Raw genomic sequence first — 18,465 nt, 5'->3', positions numbered from 1 at the left:
GTGTTCCCTGTATCATTTTTTTTAAATGAAGACTTTATTTCGTGTAGCAGGTAGGACATATTTTATGAATACTATTCTGACATGATTTTAGTTCAATGCTCCAAATGGACGGATGAATGAATGGACGACTAAAGGCTAATGGCATAAGTTTACCTGACTTTGTCATGGAGAGCTACAAAGCTGAAGTTCAATCTCTAAAATATTTTATTACATAAATAGAAGTCAATAAACATCAGATCATAGATCATATACATGTATATTGTTAGACCTCCATATTTTTGGGAACATTATTTATTTGATTTATGGCTTAACTTCTTTCCTGATACAATCTGAATACACAAACAAACAAAACAAATCCTGACTTAGATCCACCTTGCATGACAAAACATTACAGATGTCCAAGGCTTTCCAGATGTCGGAAGGTCATGACATCACCAATGGCCAGAGTTCAAGACTTTACAGATGGCCGGGGTCCAAGACTTTACAGATGGCTGGAGATCAAGACTTTACAGATGGCCGGAGATCAAGACTTTACAGAATGCCGGGGTCCAAGACTTTACAGATGGCCGGAGATCAAGACTTTACAGATGGCCGGAGATCAAGACTTTACAGATTGCCGGAGATCAAGACTTTACAGAATGCCGGGGTCCAAGACTTTACAGATGGCCGGAGATCAAGACTTTACAGAATGCCGGGGTCCAAGACTTTACAGATGGCCGGAGATCAAGACTTTACAGAATGCCGGGGTCCAAGACTTTACAGATGGCCGGAGATCAAGACTTTACAGATGGCCGGAGATCAAGACTTTACAGAATGCCGGGGTCCAAGACTTTACAGATGGCCGGAGATCAAGACTTTACAGATGGCCGGAGATCAAGACTTTACAGATGGCCGGAGATCAAGACTTTACAGAATGCCGGGGTCCAAGACTTTACAGAATGCCGGGGTCCAAGACTTTACAGATGGACGGAGATCAAGACTTTACAGATGGCCGGAGATCAAGACTTTACAGATGGCCGGAGTTCAAGACTTTACAGATGGCCGGAGATCAAGACTTTACAGAATGCCGGGGTCCAAGACTTTACAGATGGCCGGAGATCAAGACTTTACAGATGGCCGGAGATCAAGACTTTACAGATGGCCGGAGATCAAGACTTTACAGATGGCCGGAGTTCAAGACTTTACAGATGGCCGGGGTCCAAGACTTTACAGATGAGTGGAGTCGTGTTTTGATATGCGGCCATGAGCGCCACCAGCAGGGTACGGTAACACGCCATGACGGCGCTGGTTCAGAGATGGCCGTGCAGTCAACTCCCCAGAGTTCATTATCACGAGGAGTGTCAGATAAGTCTGGAGCATCAAATATAACTGGAGCTTCGGATATATAGGAAGTGTCGGATAAGTCTGGAGCGTCAAATATAACTGGAGCTTCGGATATATATGGAGTGTCAGATAAGTCTGGAGCTGGATATATATGGAGTGTCAGATAAGTCTGGAGCCGGATATATATGGAGTGTCATATAAGTCTGGAGCCGGATATATATGGAGTGTCAGATAAGTCTGGAGCCGGATATATATGGAGTGTCAGATAAGTCTGGAGCCGGATATATATGGAGTGTCAGATAAGTCTGGAGCCGGATATATATGGATTGTCAGATAAGTCTGGAGCCGGATATATATGGAGAGTCAGATAAGTCTGGAGCCGGATATATATGGAGTGTCAGATAAGTCTGGAGCCGGATATATATGGAGTGTCAGAGAAGTCTGGAGCCGGATATGTGTGGAGCGTTGGTATGGCTGTGATCACAGCCCAGCAGGAGTGTCAGATCTTCCTTCATCATCCTCGTCCTTGTTGTTCTGCATCACCAGATCTGAAACAACACAATTACTCAGTGACAAGATCCATGAGACACAATCACTCAGTGACAGGATCCATAACACACAATCACTCAGTGACAAGATCCATGACACACAATCACTCAGTGACAGAATCCATGACACACAATCACTCGGTGGCAGGAGCCATGACACACAATTACTCAGTGACAGAATCCATGACACACAATCACTCAGTGACAGAATCCATGACAGACAATCACTCAGTGACAGAATCCATGACAGACAATCACTCGGTGGCAGGAGCCATGACACACAATCACTCGGTGGCAGGATCCATGACACACAATCACTAGGTGGCAGGAGCCATGACAGACAATCACTCGGTGGCAGGGTCCATGACACACAATCACTCAGTGACAGAATCCATGACACACAATCACTCAGTGACAAGATCCATTACACACAATCACTCGGTGGCAGGATCCATGACACACAATCACTAAGTGACAGGATCAATGACACACAATCACTCAGTGACAGGAGCCATGACACACAATCACTCAGTGACAGGATCCATGACCCACAATCACTCGGTGACAAGATCCATGACACACAATCACTCAGTGACAGAATCCATGACACACAATCACTCAGTGACAGAATCCATGACACACAATCACTCAGTGACAGAATCCATGACACACAATCACTCAGTGACAGGATCCATGACACACAATCACTCGGTGGCAGGAGCCATGACCCACAATCACTCAGTGGAAGGATCCATGACACACAATCACTCAGTGTCAGGATCCATGACACACAATCACTCAGTGACAGAATCCATGACACACAATCACTCAGTCACAAGATCCATGACACACAATCACTCGGTGGCAGGAGCCATGACACACAATCACTCAGTGACAGGAGCCATGACGCACAATCACTCAGTGGCAGGAGCCATAACACACAATCACTCTGTGGAAGGATCCATGACAGACAATCACTCAGTGACAGAATCCATGACACACAATCACTCGGTGGCAGGAGCCATGACACACAATCACTCAGGGACAGAATCCATGACACACAATGTACATGAAGTGTTGGGTGAGTGACAGGATCCATGACACACAGTGTACATGAAGTGTTGGGTGAGTGACAGGATCCATGACACACAGTGTACATGAAGTGTTAGGTGAGTGACAGGATCCATGACACACAGTGTACATGAAGTGTTGGGTGATTGACATGATCCATGACACACAATGTACATGAAGTGTTGGGTGAGTGACAGGATCCATGACACACAGTGTACATGAAGTGTTGGGTGAGTGACAGGATCCATGACACACAATGTACATGAAGTGTTGGGTGAGTGACAGTCCATGACACACAGTGTACATGAAGTGTTGGGTGAGTGACAGGATCCATGACACACACTGTACATGAAGTGTTGGGTGAGTGACAGGATGCATGACACACAATGTACATGAAGTGTTGGGTGAGTGACAGGATCCATGACACACAAAATACATGAAGTGTTGGGTGAGTGACAGGATCCATGACACACAGTGTACATGAAGTGTTGGGTGAGTGACAGGATCCATGACACACAATGTACATGAAGTGTTGGGTGAGTGACAGGATCCATGACACACAGTGTACATGAAGTGTTGGGTGAGTGACAGGATCCATGACACACAGTGTACATGAAGTGTTGGGTGAGTGACATGATCCATGACACACAATGTACATGAAGTGTTGGGTGAGTGACAGGATCCATGACACACAATGTACATGAAGTGTTGGTGAGTGACAGGATCCATGACACACAATGTACATGAAGTGTTGGGTGAGTGACAGGATCCATGACACACAATGTACATGAAGTGTTGGTGAGTGACAGGATCCATGACACACAATGTACATGAAGTGTTGGGTGAGTGACAGGATCCATGACACAAAGTGTACATGAAGTGTTGATTGAGTGACAGGATCCATGACACACAATGTACATGAAGTGTTGGGTGAGTGACAGGATCCATGACACACAGTGTTGACTGAGTGACAGGATCCATGACACACAGTGTACATGAAGTGTTGGGTGAGTGACATGATCCATGACACACAATGTACATGAAGTGTTGGTTGAGTGACAGGATCCATGACACACAGTGTTGGGTGAGTGACAGGATCCATGACACACAGTGTTGGGTGAGTGACATGATCCATGACACACAATGTACATAAAGTGTTGGGTGAGTGACAGGATCCATGACACACAGTGTACATGAAGTGTTGGGTGAGTGACAGGATCCATGACACACAGTGTACATGAAGTGTTGGGTGATTGACATGATCCATGACACACAATGTACATAAAGTGTTGGGTGAGTGACAGGATCCATGACACACAGTGTACATGAAGTGTTGGGTGAGTGACAGGATCCATGACACACAGTGTACATGAAGTGTTGGTTGAGTGACAGGATCCATGACACACAATGTACATGAAGTGTTGGGTGAGTGACAGGATCCATGACACACAATATACATGAAGTGTTGGGTGAGTGACAGGATCCATGACACACAGTGTACATGAAGTGTTGGTTGAGTGACAGGATCCATGACACACAATGTACATGAAGTGTTGGGTGAGTGACAGGATCCATGACCCACAGTGTACATGAAGTGTTGGTTGAGTGACAGGATCCATGACACACAATGTACATGAAGTGTTGGTTGAGTGACAGGATCCATGACACACAGTGTACATGAAGTGTTGGGTGAGTGACAGGATCCATGACACACAGTGTACATGAAGTGTTGGGTGAGTGACAGGATCCATGACACACAATGTACATGAAGTGTTGGGTGAGTGACAGGAGCCATGACACACAATCACTCAGTGACAGGATCCATGACCCACAATCACTCGGTGACAAGATCCATGACACACAATCACTCAGTGACAGAATCCATGACACACAATCACTCAGTGACAGAATCCATGACACACAATCACTCAGTGACAGAATCCATGACACACAATCACTCAGTGACAGGATCCATGACACACAATCACTCGGTGGCAGGAGCCATGACCCACAATCACTCAGTGGAAGGATCCATGACACACAATCACTCAGTGTCAGGATCCATGACACACAATCACTCAGTGACAGAATCCATGACACACAATCACTCAGTCACAAGATCCATGACACACAATCACTCGGTGGCAGGAGCCATGACACACAATCACTCAGTGACAGGAGCCATGACGCACAATCACTCAGTGGCAGGAGCCATAACACACAATCACTCTGTGGAAGGATCCATGACAGACAATCACTCAGTGACAGAATCCATGACACACAATCACTCGGTGGCAGGAGCCATGACACACAATCACTCAGGGACAGAATCCATGACACACAATGTACATGAAGTGTTGGGTGAGTGACAGGATCCATGACACACAGTGTACATGAAGTGTTGGGTGAGTGACAGGATCCATGACACACAGTGTACATGAAGTGTTAGGTGAGTGACAGGATCCATGACACACAATGTACATGAAGTGTTGGGTGAGTGACAGGATCCATGACACACAATGTACATGAAGTGTTGGGTGAGTGACAGGATCCATGACACACAATATACATGAAGTGTTGGGTGAGTGACAGGATCCATGACACACAGTGTACATGAAGTGTTGGTTGAGTGACAGGATCCATGACACACAATGTACATGAAGTGTTGGGTGAGTGACAGGATCCATGACCCACAGTGTACATGAAGTGTTGGTTGAGTGACAGGATCCATGACACACAATGTACATGAAGTGTTGGTTGAGTGACAGGATCCATGACACACAGTGTACATGAAGTGTTGGGTGAGTGACAGGATCCATGACACACAGTGTACATGAAGTGTTGGGTGAGTGACAGGATCCATGACACACAATGTACATGAAGTGTTGGGTGAGTGACAGGATCCATGACACACAATGTACATGAAGTGTTGGGTGAGTGACAGGATCCATGACACACACTGTACATGAAGTGTTGGTTGAGTGACAGGATCCATGACACACAGTGTTGACTGAGTGACAGGATCCATGACACACAATGTACATGAAGTGTTGGGTGAGTGACAGGATCCATGACACACAGTGTACATGAAGTGTTGGGTGAGTGACATGATCCATGACACACAGTGTACATGAAGTGTTGACTGAGTGACAGGATCCATGACACACAGTGTTGACTGAGTGACAGGATCCATGACACACAATGTACATGAAGTGTTGGGTGAGTGACAGGATCCATGACACACAGTGTACATGAAGTGTTGGGTGAGTGACAGGATCCATGACACACAGTGTACATGAAGTGTTGGGTGAGTGACAGTATCCATGACACACAGTGTACATAAAGTGTTGGGTGAGTGACCTAACGAGTGTGACAACTCACCTTTAGCTATTTTTTTCAGGATGTTTGATGAGCATATCCTCTTGTAGTCATCCTTCTCTACCAAGTACTGTGATATACTCTTCATGAAGTCGGAGTATTTACAAAAAGGCCCATCACACCCTCGTATATTCACCACCTGAAACATTGATCCAAAAATAACAAAACTAAAGTAATGAAAAATTCCCTTAATTACATCAGTCACATCTCTCTACAACACAGTGTCTATATCACACACCTCTACAACACAGTGTCTATATAACACACCTCTCTACAACACAGTGTCTATATAACACACCTCTACAACACAGAGTCTATATCACACACCTCTACAACACAGTGTCTATATCACACATCTCTACAACACAGTGTTTATATCACACACCTCTCTACAACACAGTGTCTATATCACACACCTCTCTAAAACACAGTGTCTATATCACACACCTCTCTACAACACAGTGTTTATATCACACATCTCTACAACACAGTGTCTATATCACACACCTCTCTACAACACAGTGTCTATATCACACACCTCTCTACAACACAGTGTCTATATCACACACCTCTCTACAACACAGTGTCTATATAACACATCTCTACAACACAGTGTATATATCACACACCTCTCTACAACACAGTGTCTATATAACACCTCTCTACAACACAGTGTCTATATCACACCTCTCTCTACAACAGTGTCTATATCACACACATCTACAACACAGTGTCTTTATCACACATCTCTACAACACAGTGCCTATATCACACACATCTACAACACAGTGCCTATATAACACATCTCTCTACAACAGTGTCTATATAACACACCTCTCTACAACACAGTGTCTATATAACACACCTCTCTACAACACAGTGCCTATATGACACACATCTACAACACAGTGCCTATATAACACATCTCTCTACAACAGTGTCTATATAACACACCTCTCTACAACACAGTGTCTATATAACACACCTCTCTACAACACAGTGTCTATATCACACCTCTCTACAACACAGTGTCTATATCACACACCTCTACAACACAGTGTCTATATAACACACCTCTCTACAACACAGTGTCTATATAACACACCTCTACAACACAGAGTCTATATCACACACCTCTACAACACAGTGTCTATATCACACATCTCTACAACACAGTGTCTATATCACACACCTCTCTACAACACAGTGTCTATATCACACACCTCTCTACAACACAGTGTCTATATCACACACCTCTCTACAACACAGTGTCTATATCACACATCTCTACAACACAGTGTCTATATCACACACCTCTCTACAACACAGTGTCTATATAACACATCTCTACAACACAGTGTCTATATCACACATCTCTACAACACAGTGTCTATATAACACATCTCTACAACACTGTGTCTATATCATACACCTCTCTACAACACAGTGTATATATCACACACATCTCTCTACAACACAGTGTCTATATAACACACATCTACAACAAAGTGTCTATATAACACACCTCTCTACAACACAGTGTCTATATAACACACATCTACAACACAGTGTCTATATCACACACATCTCTCTACAACACAGTGTCTATATAACACACATCTACAACAAAGTGTCTATATAACACACCTCTCTACAACACAGTGTCTATATCACACACATCTCTCTACAACACAGTGTCTATATCACACATCTCTACAACACAGTGTCTATATAACACACCTCTCTACAACACAGTGTCTATATAACACACCTTTCTCTACAACACAGTGTCTATATCACACATCTCTACAACACAGTGTCTATATAACACACCTCTCTACAACACAGTGTCTATATCACACATCTCTACAACACAGTGTCTATATCACACACCTCTCTACAACACAGTGTCTATATAACACACATCTACAACACAGTGTCTATATCACACACCTCTCTACAACACAGTGTCTATATCACACACATCTCTACAACCCAATGTCTATATAACACACCTTTCTCTACAACACAGTGTCTATATCACACACCTCTCTACAACACAGTGTCTATATCACACACCTCTCTACAACACAGTGTCTATATAACACATCTCTACAACACAGTGTCTATATCACACACCTCTCTACAACACAGTGTCTATATAACACCTCTCTACAACACAGTGTCTATATCACACACCTCTCTACAACACAGTGTCTATATCACACACCTCTCTACAACACAGTGTCTATATCACACCTCTCTCTACCACAGTGTCTATATGACACACATCTACAACACAGTGTCTTTATCACACATGTCTACAACACAGTGTCTATATAACACATGTCTACAACACAGTGTGTATATAACACACCTCTCTACAACACAGTGTATATATCACACACATCTCTCTACAACACAGTGTCTATATAACACACCTCTCTACAACACAGTGTCTATATAACACATCTCTACAACACAGTGTCTATATCACACGAATCTCTCTACAACACAGTGTCTATATCACACACCTCTCTACAACACAGTGTCTATATCACACACCTCTCTACAACACAGTGTCTATATCACACATCTCTACAACACAGTGTCTATATCACACACCTCTCTACAACACAGTGTCTATAGAACACACATCTCTCTACAATACAGTGTCTATATCACACATCTCTACAAGACAGTGTCTATATCACACACCTCTCTACAACACAGTGTCTATATAACACACATCTACAACACAGTGTCTATATAACACACCTCTCTACAACACAGTGTCTATATCACACACATCTCTACAACCCAGTGTCTATATAACACACCTTTCTCTACAACACAGTGTCTATATCACACACCTCTCTACAACACAGTGTCTATATCACACACCTCTCTACAACACAGTGTCTATATAACACATCTCTACAACACAGTGTCTATATAACACACATCTACAACACAGTGTCTATATCACACACATCTCTCTACAACACAGTGTCTATATAACACACATCTACAACAAAGTGTCTATATAAGACACCTCTCTACAACACAGTGTCTATATCACACACATCTCTCTACAACACAGTGTCTATATCACACATCTCTACAACACAGTGTCTATATAACACACCTCTCTACAACAGAGTGTCTCTATAACACACCTTTCTCTACAACACAGTGTCTATATCACACATCTCTACAACACAGTGTCTATATAACACACCTCTCTACAACACAGTGTCTATATCACACATCTCTACAACACAGTGTCTATATCACACACCTCTCTACAACACAGTGTCTATATAACACACATATACAACACAGTGTCTATATAACACATCTCTCTACAACACAGTGTCTATATCACACACATCTCTACAACCCAGTGTCTATATAACACACCTTTCTCTACAACACAGTGTCTATATCACACACCTCTCTACAACACAGTGTCTATATCACACACCTCTCTACAACACAGTGTCTATATAACACATCTCTACAACACAGTGTCTATATCACACACCTCTCTACAACACAGTGTCTATATAACACCTCTCTACAACACAGTGTCTATATCACACACCTCTCTACAACACAGTGTCTATATCACACACCTCTCTACAACACAGTGTCTATATCACATCTCTCTCTACAACAGTGTCTATATCACACACATCTACAACACAGTGGCTATATCACACATGTCTACAACACAGTGTCTATATAACACATGTCTACAACACAGTGTCTATATAACACACCTCTCTACAACACAGTGTATATATCACACACATCTCTCTACAACACAGTGTCTATATAACACACCTCTCTACAACACAGTGTCTATATAACACACATCTACAACACAGTGTCTATATCACACACATCTCTCTACAACACAGTGTCTATATAACACACATCTACAACAAAGTGTCTATATAACACACCTCTCTACAACACAGTGTCTATATCACACACATCTCTCTACAACACAGTGTCTATATCACACATATCTACAACACAGTGTCTATATCACACACCTCTCTACAACACAGTGTCTATATAACACACATCTACAACACAGTGTCTATATAACACACCTCTCTACAACACAGTGTCTATATCACACACATCTCTACAACCCAGAGTCTATATAACACACCTTTCTCTACAACACAGTGTCTATATCACACACCTCTCTACAACACAGTGTCTATATCACACACCTCTCTACAACACAGTGTCTATATAACACATCTCTACAACACAGTGTATATATCACACACCTCTCTACAACACAGTGTCTATATAACACCTCTCTATAACACAGTGTCTATATCACACCTCTCTCTACAACACTGTCTATATCACACACATCTACAACACAGTGTCTTTATCACACATCTCTACAACACAGTGCCTATATGACACACATCTACAACACAGTGCCTATATAACACATCTCTCTACAACAGTGTCTATATAACACACCTCTCTACAACACAGTGTCTATATCACACACATCTCTCTACAACACAGTGTCTATATCACACACCTCTTTACAACACAGTGTCTATATCACACACCTCTCTACAACACAGTGTCTATATCACACCTCTCTACAACACAGTGTCTATATCACACACCTCTCTACAACACAGTGTCTATATCACACACCTCTCTACAGCACAGTGTCTATATCACACCTCTCTCTACAACAGTGTCTATATCACACACCTCTCTACAACACAGTGTCTTTATAACACATCTCTACAACACAGTGTCTATATAACACATCTCTACAACACAGTGTCTATATCACACACATCTTCAACACAGTGTCTATATCACACCTCTCTACAACACAGTGTCTATATCACACACCTCTCTACAACACAGTGTCTATATCACACACCTCTCTACAACACAGTGTCTATATCACACACCTCTCTACAACACAGTGTCTATATAACACACCTCTCTACAACACAGTGTCTATATCACACACCTCTCTACAACACAGTGTCTATATCACACACCTCTCTACAACACAGTGTCTATATAACACATCTCTACAACATAGTGTCTATATCACACACCTCTCTACAACACAGTGTCTATATAACACATCTCTACAACACAGTGTCTATATCACACACCTCTCTACAACACAGTGTCTATATCACACACCTCTCTACAACACAGTGTCTATATCACACCTCTCTCTACAACAGTGTCTATATCACACACATCTACAACACAGTGTCTTTATCACACATGTCTACAACACAGTGTCTATATAACACATGTCTACAACACAGTGTCTATATAACACACCTCTCTACAACACAGTGTATATATCACACACATCTCTCTACAACACAGTGTCTATATAACACACCTCTCTACAACACAGTGTCTATATAACACACATCTACAACACAGTGTCTATATCACACACATCTCTCTACAACACAGTGTCTATATCACACACATCTCTCTACAACACAGTGTCTATATCACACATCTCTACAACACAGTGTCTATATCACACACCTCTCTACAACACAGTGTCTATATCACACACATCTCTCTACAACACAGTGTCTATATCACACATCTCTACAACACAGTGTCTATATCACACACCTCTCTACAACACAGTGTCTATATAACACACATCTACAACACAGTGTCTATATAACACACCTCTCTACAACACAGTGTCTATATCACACACATCTCTACAACACAGTGTCTATATAACACACCTTTCTCTACAACACAGTGTCTATATCACACACCTCTCTACAACACAGTGTCTATATAACACATCTCTACAACACAGTGTATATATCACACACCTCTCTACAACACAGTGTCTATATAACACCTCTCTACAACACAGTGTCTATATCACACCTCTCTCTACAACAGTGTCTATATCACACACATCTACAACACAGTGTCTTTATCACACATCTCTACAACACAGTGCCTATATCACACACATCTACAACACAGTGCCTATATAACACATCTCTCTACAACAGTGTCTATATAACACACCTCTCTACAACACAGTGTCTATATAACACACCTCTCTACAACACAGTGCCTATATGACACACATCTACAACACAGTGCCTATATAACACATCTCTCTACAACAGTGTCTATATAACACACCTCTCTACAACACAGTGTCTATATAACACACCTCTCTACAACACAGTGTCTATATCACACCTCTCTACAACACAGTGTCTATATCACACACCTCTACAACACAGTGTCTATATAACACACCTCTCTACAACACAGTGTCTATATAACACACCTCTACAACACAGAGTCTATATCACACACCTCTACAACACAGTGTCTATATCACACATCTCTACAACACAGTGTCTATATCACACACCTCTCTACAACACAGTGTCTATATCACACACCTCTCTACAACACAGTGTCTATATCACACCTCTCTACAACACAGTGTCTATATCACACACCTCTCTACAACACAGTGTCTATATCACACACATCTCTCTACAACACAGTGTCTATATCACACATCTCTACAACACAGTGTCTATATCACACACCTCTCTACAACACAGTGTCTATATAACACACATCTACAACACAGTGTCTATATAACACACCTCTCTACAACACAGTGTCTATATCACACACATCTCTACAACACAGTGTCTATATAACACACCTTTCTCTACAACACAGTGTCTATATCACACACCTCTCTACAACACAGTGTCTATATCACACACCTCTCTACAACACAGTGTCTATATAACACATCTCTACAACACAGTGTCTATATCACACACCTCTCTACAACACAGTGTCTATATAACACCTCTCTACAACACAGTGTCTATATCACACCTTTTTCTACAACAGTGTCTATATCACACACATCTACAACACAGTGTCTTTATCACACCTCTCTACAACACAGTGTCTATATAACACACATCTACAACACAGTGTCTATATAACACACCTTTCTCTACAACACAGTGTCTATATCACACACCTCTCTACAACACAGTGTCTATATCACACACCTCTCTACAACACAGTGTCTATATAACACATCTCTACAACACAGTGTATATATCACACACCTCTCTACAACACAGTGTCTATATAACACCTCTCTACAACACAGTGTCTATATCACACCTCTCTCTACAACAGTGTCTATATCACACACATCTACAACACAGTGTCTTTATCACACATCTCTACAACACAGTGCCTATATGACACACATCTACAACACAGTGCCTATATAACACATCTCTCTACAACAGTGTCTATATAACACACCTCTCTACAACACAGTGTCTATATAACACACCTCTCTACAACACAGTGTCTATATCACACACCTCTCTACAACACAGTGTCTATATCACACACCTCTCTACAACAGTGTCTATATCACACACCTCTCTACAACACAGTGTCTTTATCACACATCTCTACAACACAGTGTCTATATAACACATCTCTACAACACAGTGTCTATATAACACACATCTTCAACACAGTGTCTATATCACACCTCTCTACAACACAGTGTCTATATCACACACATCTACAACACAGTGTCTTTATCACACATCTCTACAACACAGTGCCTATATGACACATATCTACAACACAATGCCTATATAACACATCTCTCTACAACAGTGTCTATATAACACACCTCTCTACAACACAGTGTCTATATAACACACCTCTCTACAACACAGTGTCTATATCACACATCTCTACAACACAGTGTCTATATCACACATCTCTACAACACAGTGTCTATATCACACACATCTCTACAACACAGTGTCTATATCACACATCTCTACAACACAGTGTCTATATCACACCTCTCTACAACACAGTGTCTATATCACACATCTCTACAACACAGTGTCTATATCACACACATCTCTACAACACAGTGTCTATATCACACATCTCTACAACACAGTGTCTATATCACACATCTCTCTACAACACAGTGTCTATATCACACCTCTCTACAACACAGTGTCTATATCACACATCTCTCTACAACACAGTGTCTATATCACACCTCTCTACAACACAGTGTCTATATCACACATCTCTACAACACAGTGTCTATATCACACCTCTCTACAACACAGTGTCTATATCACACATCTCTACAACACAGTGTCTATATCACACCTCTCTACAACACAGTGTCTATATCACACATCTCTCTACAACACAGTGTCTATGTAACACATCTCTACAACACAGTGTCTATATCACACATCTCTACAACACAGTGTCTATATCACACCTCTCTACAACACAGTGTCTATATCACACATCTCTACAACACAGTGTCTATATCACACCTCTCTACAACACAGTGTCTATATCACACCTCTCTACAACACAGTGTGTATATCACACACCTCTCTACAACACAGTGTCTATATCACACACCTCTCTACAACACAGTGTGTATATCACACACCTCTCTACAACAGTGTCTACATCCTCACCTTCCCACAGTACCGAGCACGGACCCAGTGGTGGCCCTTCAGGTCAACGTACAGCTCCAGACGGATGTCTGCGGCAAAGGGTGGCCATCTTCCTTCATAGGCACCCAGGATGACAGTGAGCGGCAGGATGAGGGAGTCATGGACGGAGTACAGACACGCTCGGCGCTGGCTGACAACAGAAACAATTGGGGAGTTATGCTGAGTGCATCTGTGGTATATTTGTGTCGTGTGTGTTCATGGTATTTGGGTGTCGAGCGTGTTTGTGGTATTTGTGTGTCAAGTGTGTTTGTGGTGTATTTGTGTCATGTGTGTTTGTGGTATATTTTTGTTGTGTCTGTTTGTGGTATATTTGTGTCGAGTATGTTTGTGGTATATTTGTGTCGTGTGTGTTTGTGGTATATTTGTGTCAGGTGTGTTCATGGTATTTGTGTTATGTGTGTTTGTGGTATTTGTGTGTCGAGTGTGTTTGTGGTCTATTTGTGGCGTGTGCTTGTGGTATATTTGTGTCGTGTGTTCACGGTATTTGTGTTGCGTGTGTTTGTGTGTTCATTGTGTTTGTGGTCTATTTGTGTCATGTGTGTTTGTGGTATATTTGTGTTGTGTGTGTTCATGGTATTTTTGTGTCCTGTATGTTTGTGGTATATGTGTATTGTGTGTGATGGTGGTATAAATGTGTGTCTTGTGTGTTCATGGTATGTGTCCTGTATGTTTGCGGTATATGTGTGTTGTGAGTGTTTGTGGTAAATGTGTGTCGTGTGTGTTCATGGTATGTGTCCTGTATCTGTTTGTGGTATATGTGTATTGTGTGTGTTGGTGGTATATGAGTGTCGTGTGTGTTCATGGTATGTGTGCTGTATGTTTGTGGTATATGTGTGTTGTGTGTGATGGTGGTATATGAGTGTCGTGTGTGTTCATGGTATGTGTCCTGTATGTTTGTGGTATATGTGTATTGTGTGTGTTGGTGGTATAAATGTGTGTCGTGTGTGTTCATGGTACATGTCCTGTATGTTTGTGGTGTGGTATGACTCCTACCTGGTCCCCTGAATAAAAGCCTTCATCTCATTGATGGCCATTGTCATGGCAGGACCTGCTGTCAATCGGACAGCTAGCTCACCCTCCGCTCTGCAACATAGAAAACCAGCAGATGTAAGTGGCACAGAGACAACACACAGAACACTGGTGCACAAGCCACAGAACGGAGCTACTTACTCGTGCTGGCCACAGAACAGAGCTACTTACTCTACTGGCCACAGAACGGAGCTACTTACTCGTGCTGGCCACAGAACGGAGCTACTTACTCATGCTGGCCACAGAACAGAGCTACTTACTCCTGCTGGCCACAGAACGGAGCTACTTACTCGTGCTGGCCACAGAACGGAGCTACTTACTCATGCTGGCCACAGAACGGAGCTACTTACTCTACTGGCCACAGAACGGAGCTACTTACTCGTGCTGGCCACAGAACGGAGCTACTAACTCATGCTGGCCACAGAACGGAGCTACTTACTCCTGCTGGCCACAGAACGGAGCTACTTACTCGTGCTGGCCACAGAACAGAGCTACTAACTCGTGCTGGCCACAGAACGGAGCTACTTACTCCTGCTGGCCACAGAACGGAGCTACTTACTCGTGCTGGCCACAGAACAGAGCTACTTACTCGTGCTGGCCACAGAACGGAGCTACTTACTCGTGCTGGCCACAGAACGGAGCTACTAACTCGTGCTGGCCACAGAACGGAGCTACTTACTCCTGCTGGCCACAGAACGGAGCTACTTACTCGTGCTGGCCACAGAACGGAGCTACTTACTCCTGCTGGCCACAGAACGGAGCTACTAACTCGTGCTGGCCACAGAACAGAGCTACTTACTCTACTGGCCACAGAACGGAGCTACTTACTCCTGCTGGCCACAGAACGGAGCTACTTACTCATGCTGGCCACAGAACGGAGCTACTTACTCATGCTGGCCACAGAACGGAGCTACTTACTCATGCTGGCCACAGAACGGAGCTACTTACTCATGCTGGCCACAGAACGGAGCTACTTACTCATGCTGGCCACAGAACGGAGCTACTTACTCCTGCTGGCCACAGAACGGAGCTACTTACTCATGCTGGCCACGGAACAGAGCTACTTACTCCTGCTGGCCACAGAACGGAGCTACTTACTCATGCTGGCCACAGAACGGAGCTACTTACTCGTGCTGGCCACAGAACGGAGCTACTTACTCCTGCTGGCCACAGAACGGAGCTACTTACTCCTGCTGGCCACAGAACGGAGCTACTTACTCATGCTGGCCACAGAACGGAGCTACTTACTCCTGCTGGCCACGGAACGGAGCTACTTACTCCTGCTGGCCACAGAACGGAGCTACTTACTCATGCTGGCCACGGAACAGAGCTACTTACTCCTGCTGGCCACAGAACGGAGCTACTTACTCGTGCTGGCCACAGAACAGAGCTACTTACTCTTGCTGGCCACAGAACGGAGCTACTTACTCGTGCTGGCCACAGAACGGAGCTACTTACTCGTGCTGGCCACAGAACGGAGCTACTTACTCATGCTGGCCACAGAACGGAGCTACTTACTCTTGCTGGCCACAGAACAGAGCTACTTACTCCTGCTGGCCACAGAACGGAGCTACTTACTCGTGCTGGCCACAGAACAGAGCTACTTACTCTTGCTGGCCACAGAACAGAGCTACTTACTCGTGCTGGCCACAGAACGGAGCTACTTACTCGTGCTGGCCACAGAATGCGTGATACATGATCTTCGTGGCGTTACTCTCGATCATGTCCTGAACCGACAGAAGCTTCTCAGGAACGTGGAGGCCATGAGCCTGTTGAAAATAAACATGTGAGTGTTCCTTGAAACAGACAGACAGACAGACAGATGAATGGACAGACATATAAACAGATGAATAAACAGACAGACAGACAGATGAATGGACAGACATATAAACAGATGAATAAACAGACAGACAGGCAGATGAATGGACAGACATATAAACAGATGAATAAACAGACGGACAGACAGACAGATGAATGGACAGACATATAAACAGATGAATAAATAGAAAGACAGAGAGATGAATAAACAGACAGGCACACAAACATATAAACAAATGAATAAACAGACAGAAAGACAGACAGATGAATAAACAGACAGATAGACAAACATACAAACAGATGAATAAACAGACAGATAGACAGACAGACATACAGATGAATGGGCAAATGTACAAACAGATGAATAAATAGACAGACAGACAGACAAACATACAGATGAATGGACAGACATATAAACATATGAATAAATAGAAAGACAGACAGATGAATAAACAGACAGGCAGACAAACATATACACAAATGAATAAACAGACAGAAAGACAGACAGATTAATGGACACACAGACAGATGAATAAACAGACAGACAAACATACAGATGAATAGAAACGACTCACTTGTCTTGCAATCAAGTCATCTCGGACATCAATAAAGTTTACTTTGTGTCCTGATGTGCTTGAGTCCACACCTGAAAACAAAAA

At 42.9% G+C, this 18,465-nt stretch overlaps 1 protein-coding gene across 1 annotated transcript in view; it reads right to left on the bottom strand.

The window, feature by feature from the left end:
• Positions 1-237: 237 nt before the first annotated feature.
• Positions 238-18,465, bottom strand: part of LOC139477277 (lysophosphatidic acid phosphatase type 6-like) — a 44,124-nt gene continuing 25,896 nt past the window's right edge. Inside the window, exons 7-12 of the mRNA XM_071259824.1 lie at positions 18,382-18,452; positions 17,657-17,757; positions 15,953-16,042; positions 14,921-15,089; positions 6,324-6,459; positions 238-1,871 (exon numbers count right to left, since the gene is read on the bottom strand). Coding sequence (XP_071115925.1) covers positions 1,804-1,871; positions 6,324-6,459; positions 14,921-15,089; positions 15,953-16,042; positions 17,657-17,757; positions 18,382-18,452 — 635 coding nt within the window. The 3' untranslated portion in view covers positions 238-1,803. The remainder of the gene's footprint in view (positions 1,872-6,323; positions 6,460-14,920; positions 15,090-15,952; positions 16,043-17,656; positions 17,758-18,381; positions 18,453-18,465) is intronic.

This window comes from Haliotis cracherodii, unplaced genomic scaffold (genome assembly GCF_022045235.1).
Source record: "Haliotis cracherodii isolate W230 unplaced genomic scaffold, xgHalCrac1.p SCAF_32, whole genome shotgun sequence".
Taxonomy (NCBI): Eukaryota; Metazoa; Mollusca; class Gastropoda; order Lepetellida; family Haliotidae; genus Haliotis; species Haliotis cracherodii.
The sequence above is the reverse complement of the archived record's forward strand: the minus strand, read 5'-3'. Positions and strand labels throughout refer to the sequence as shown.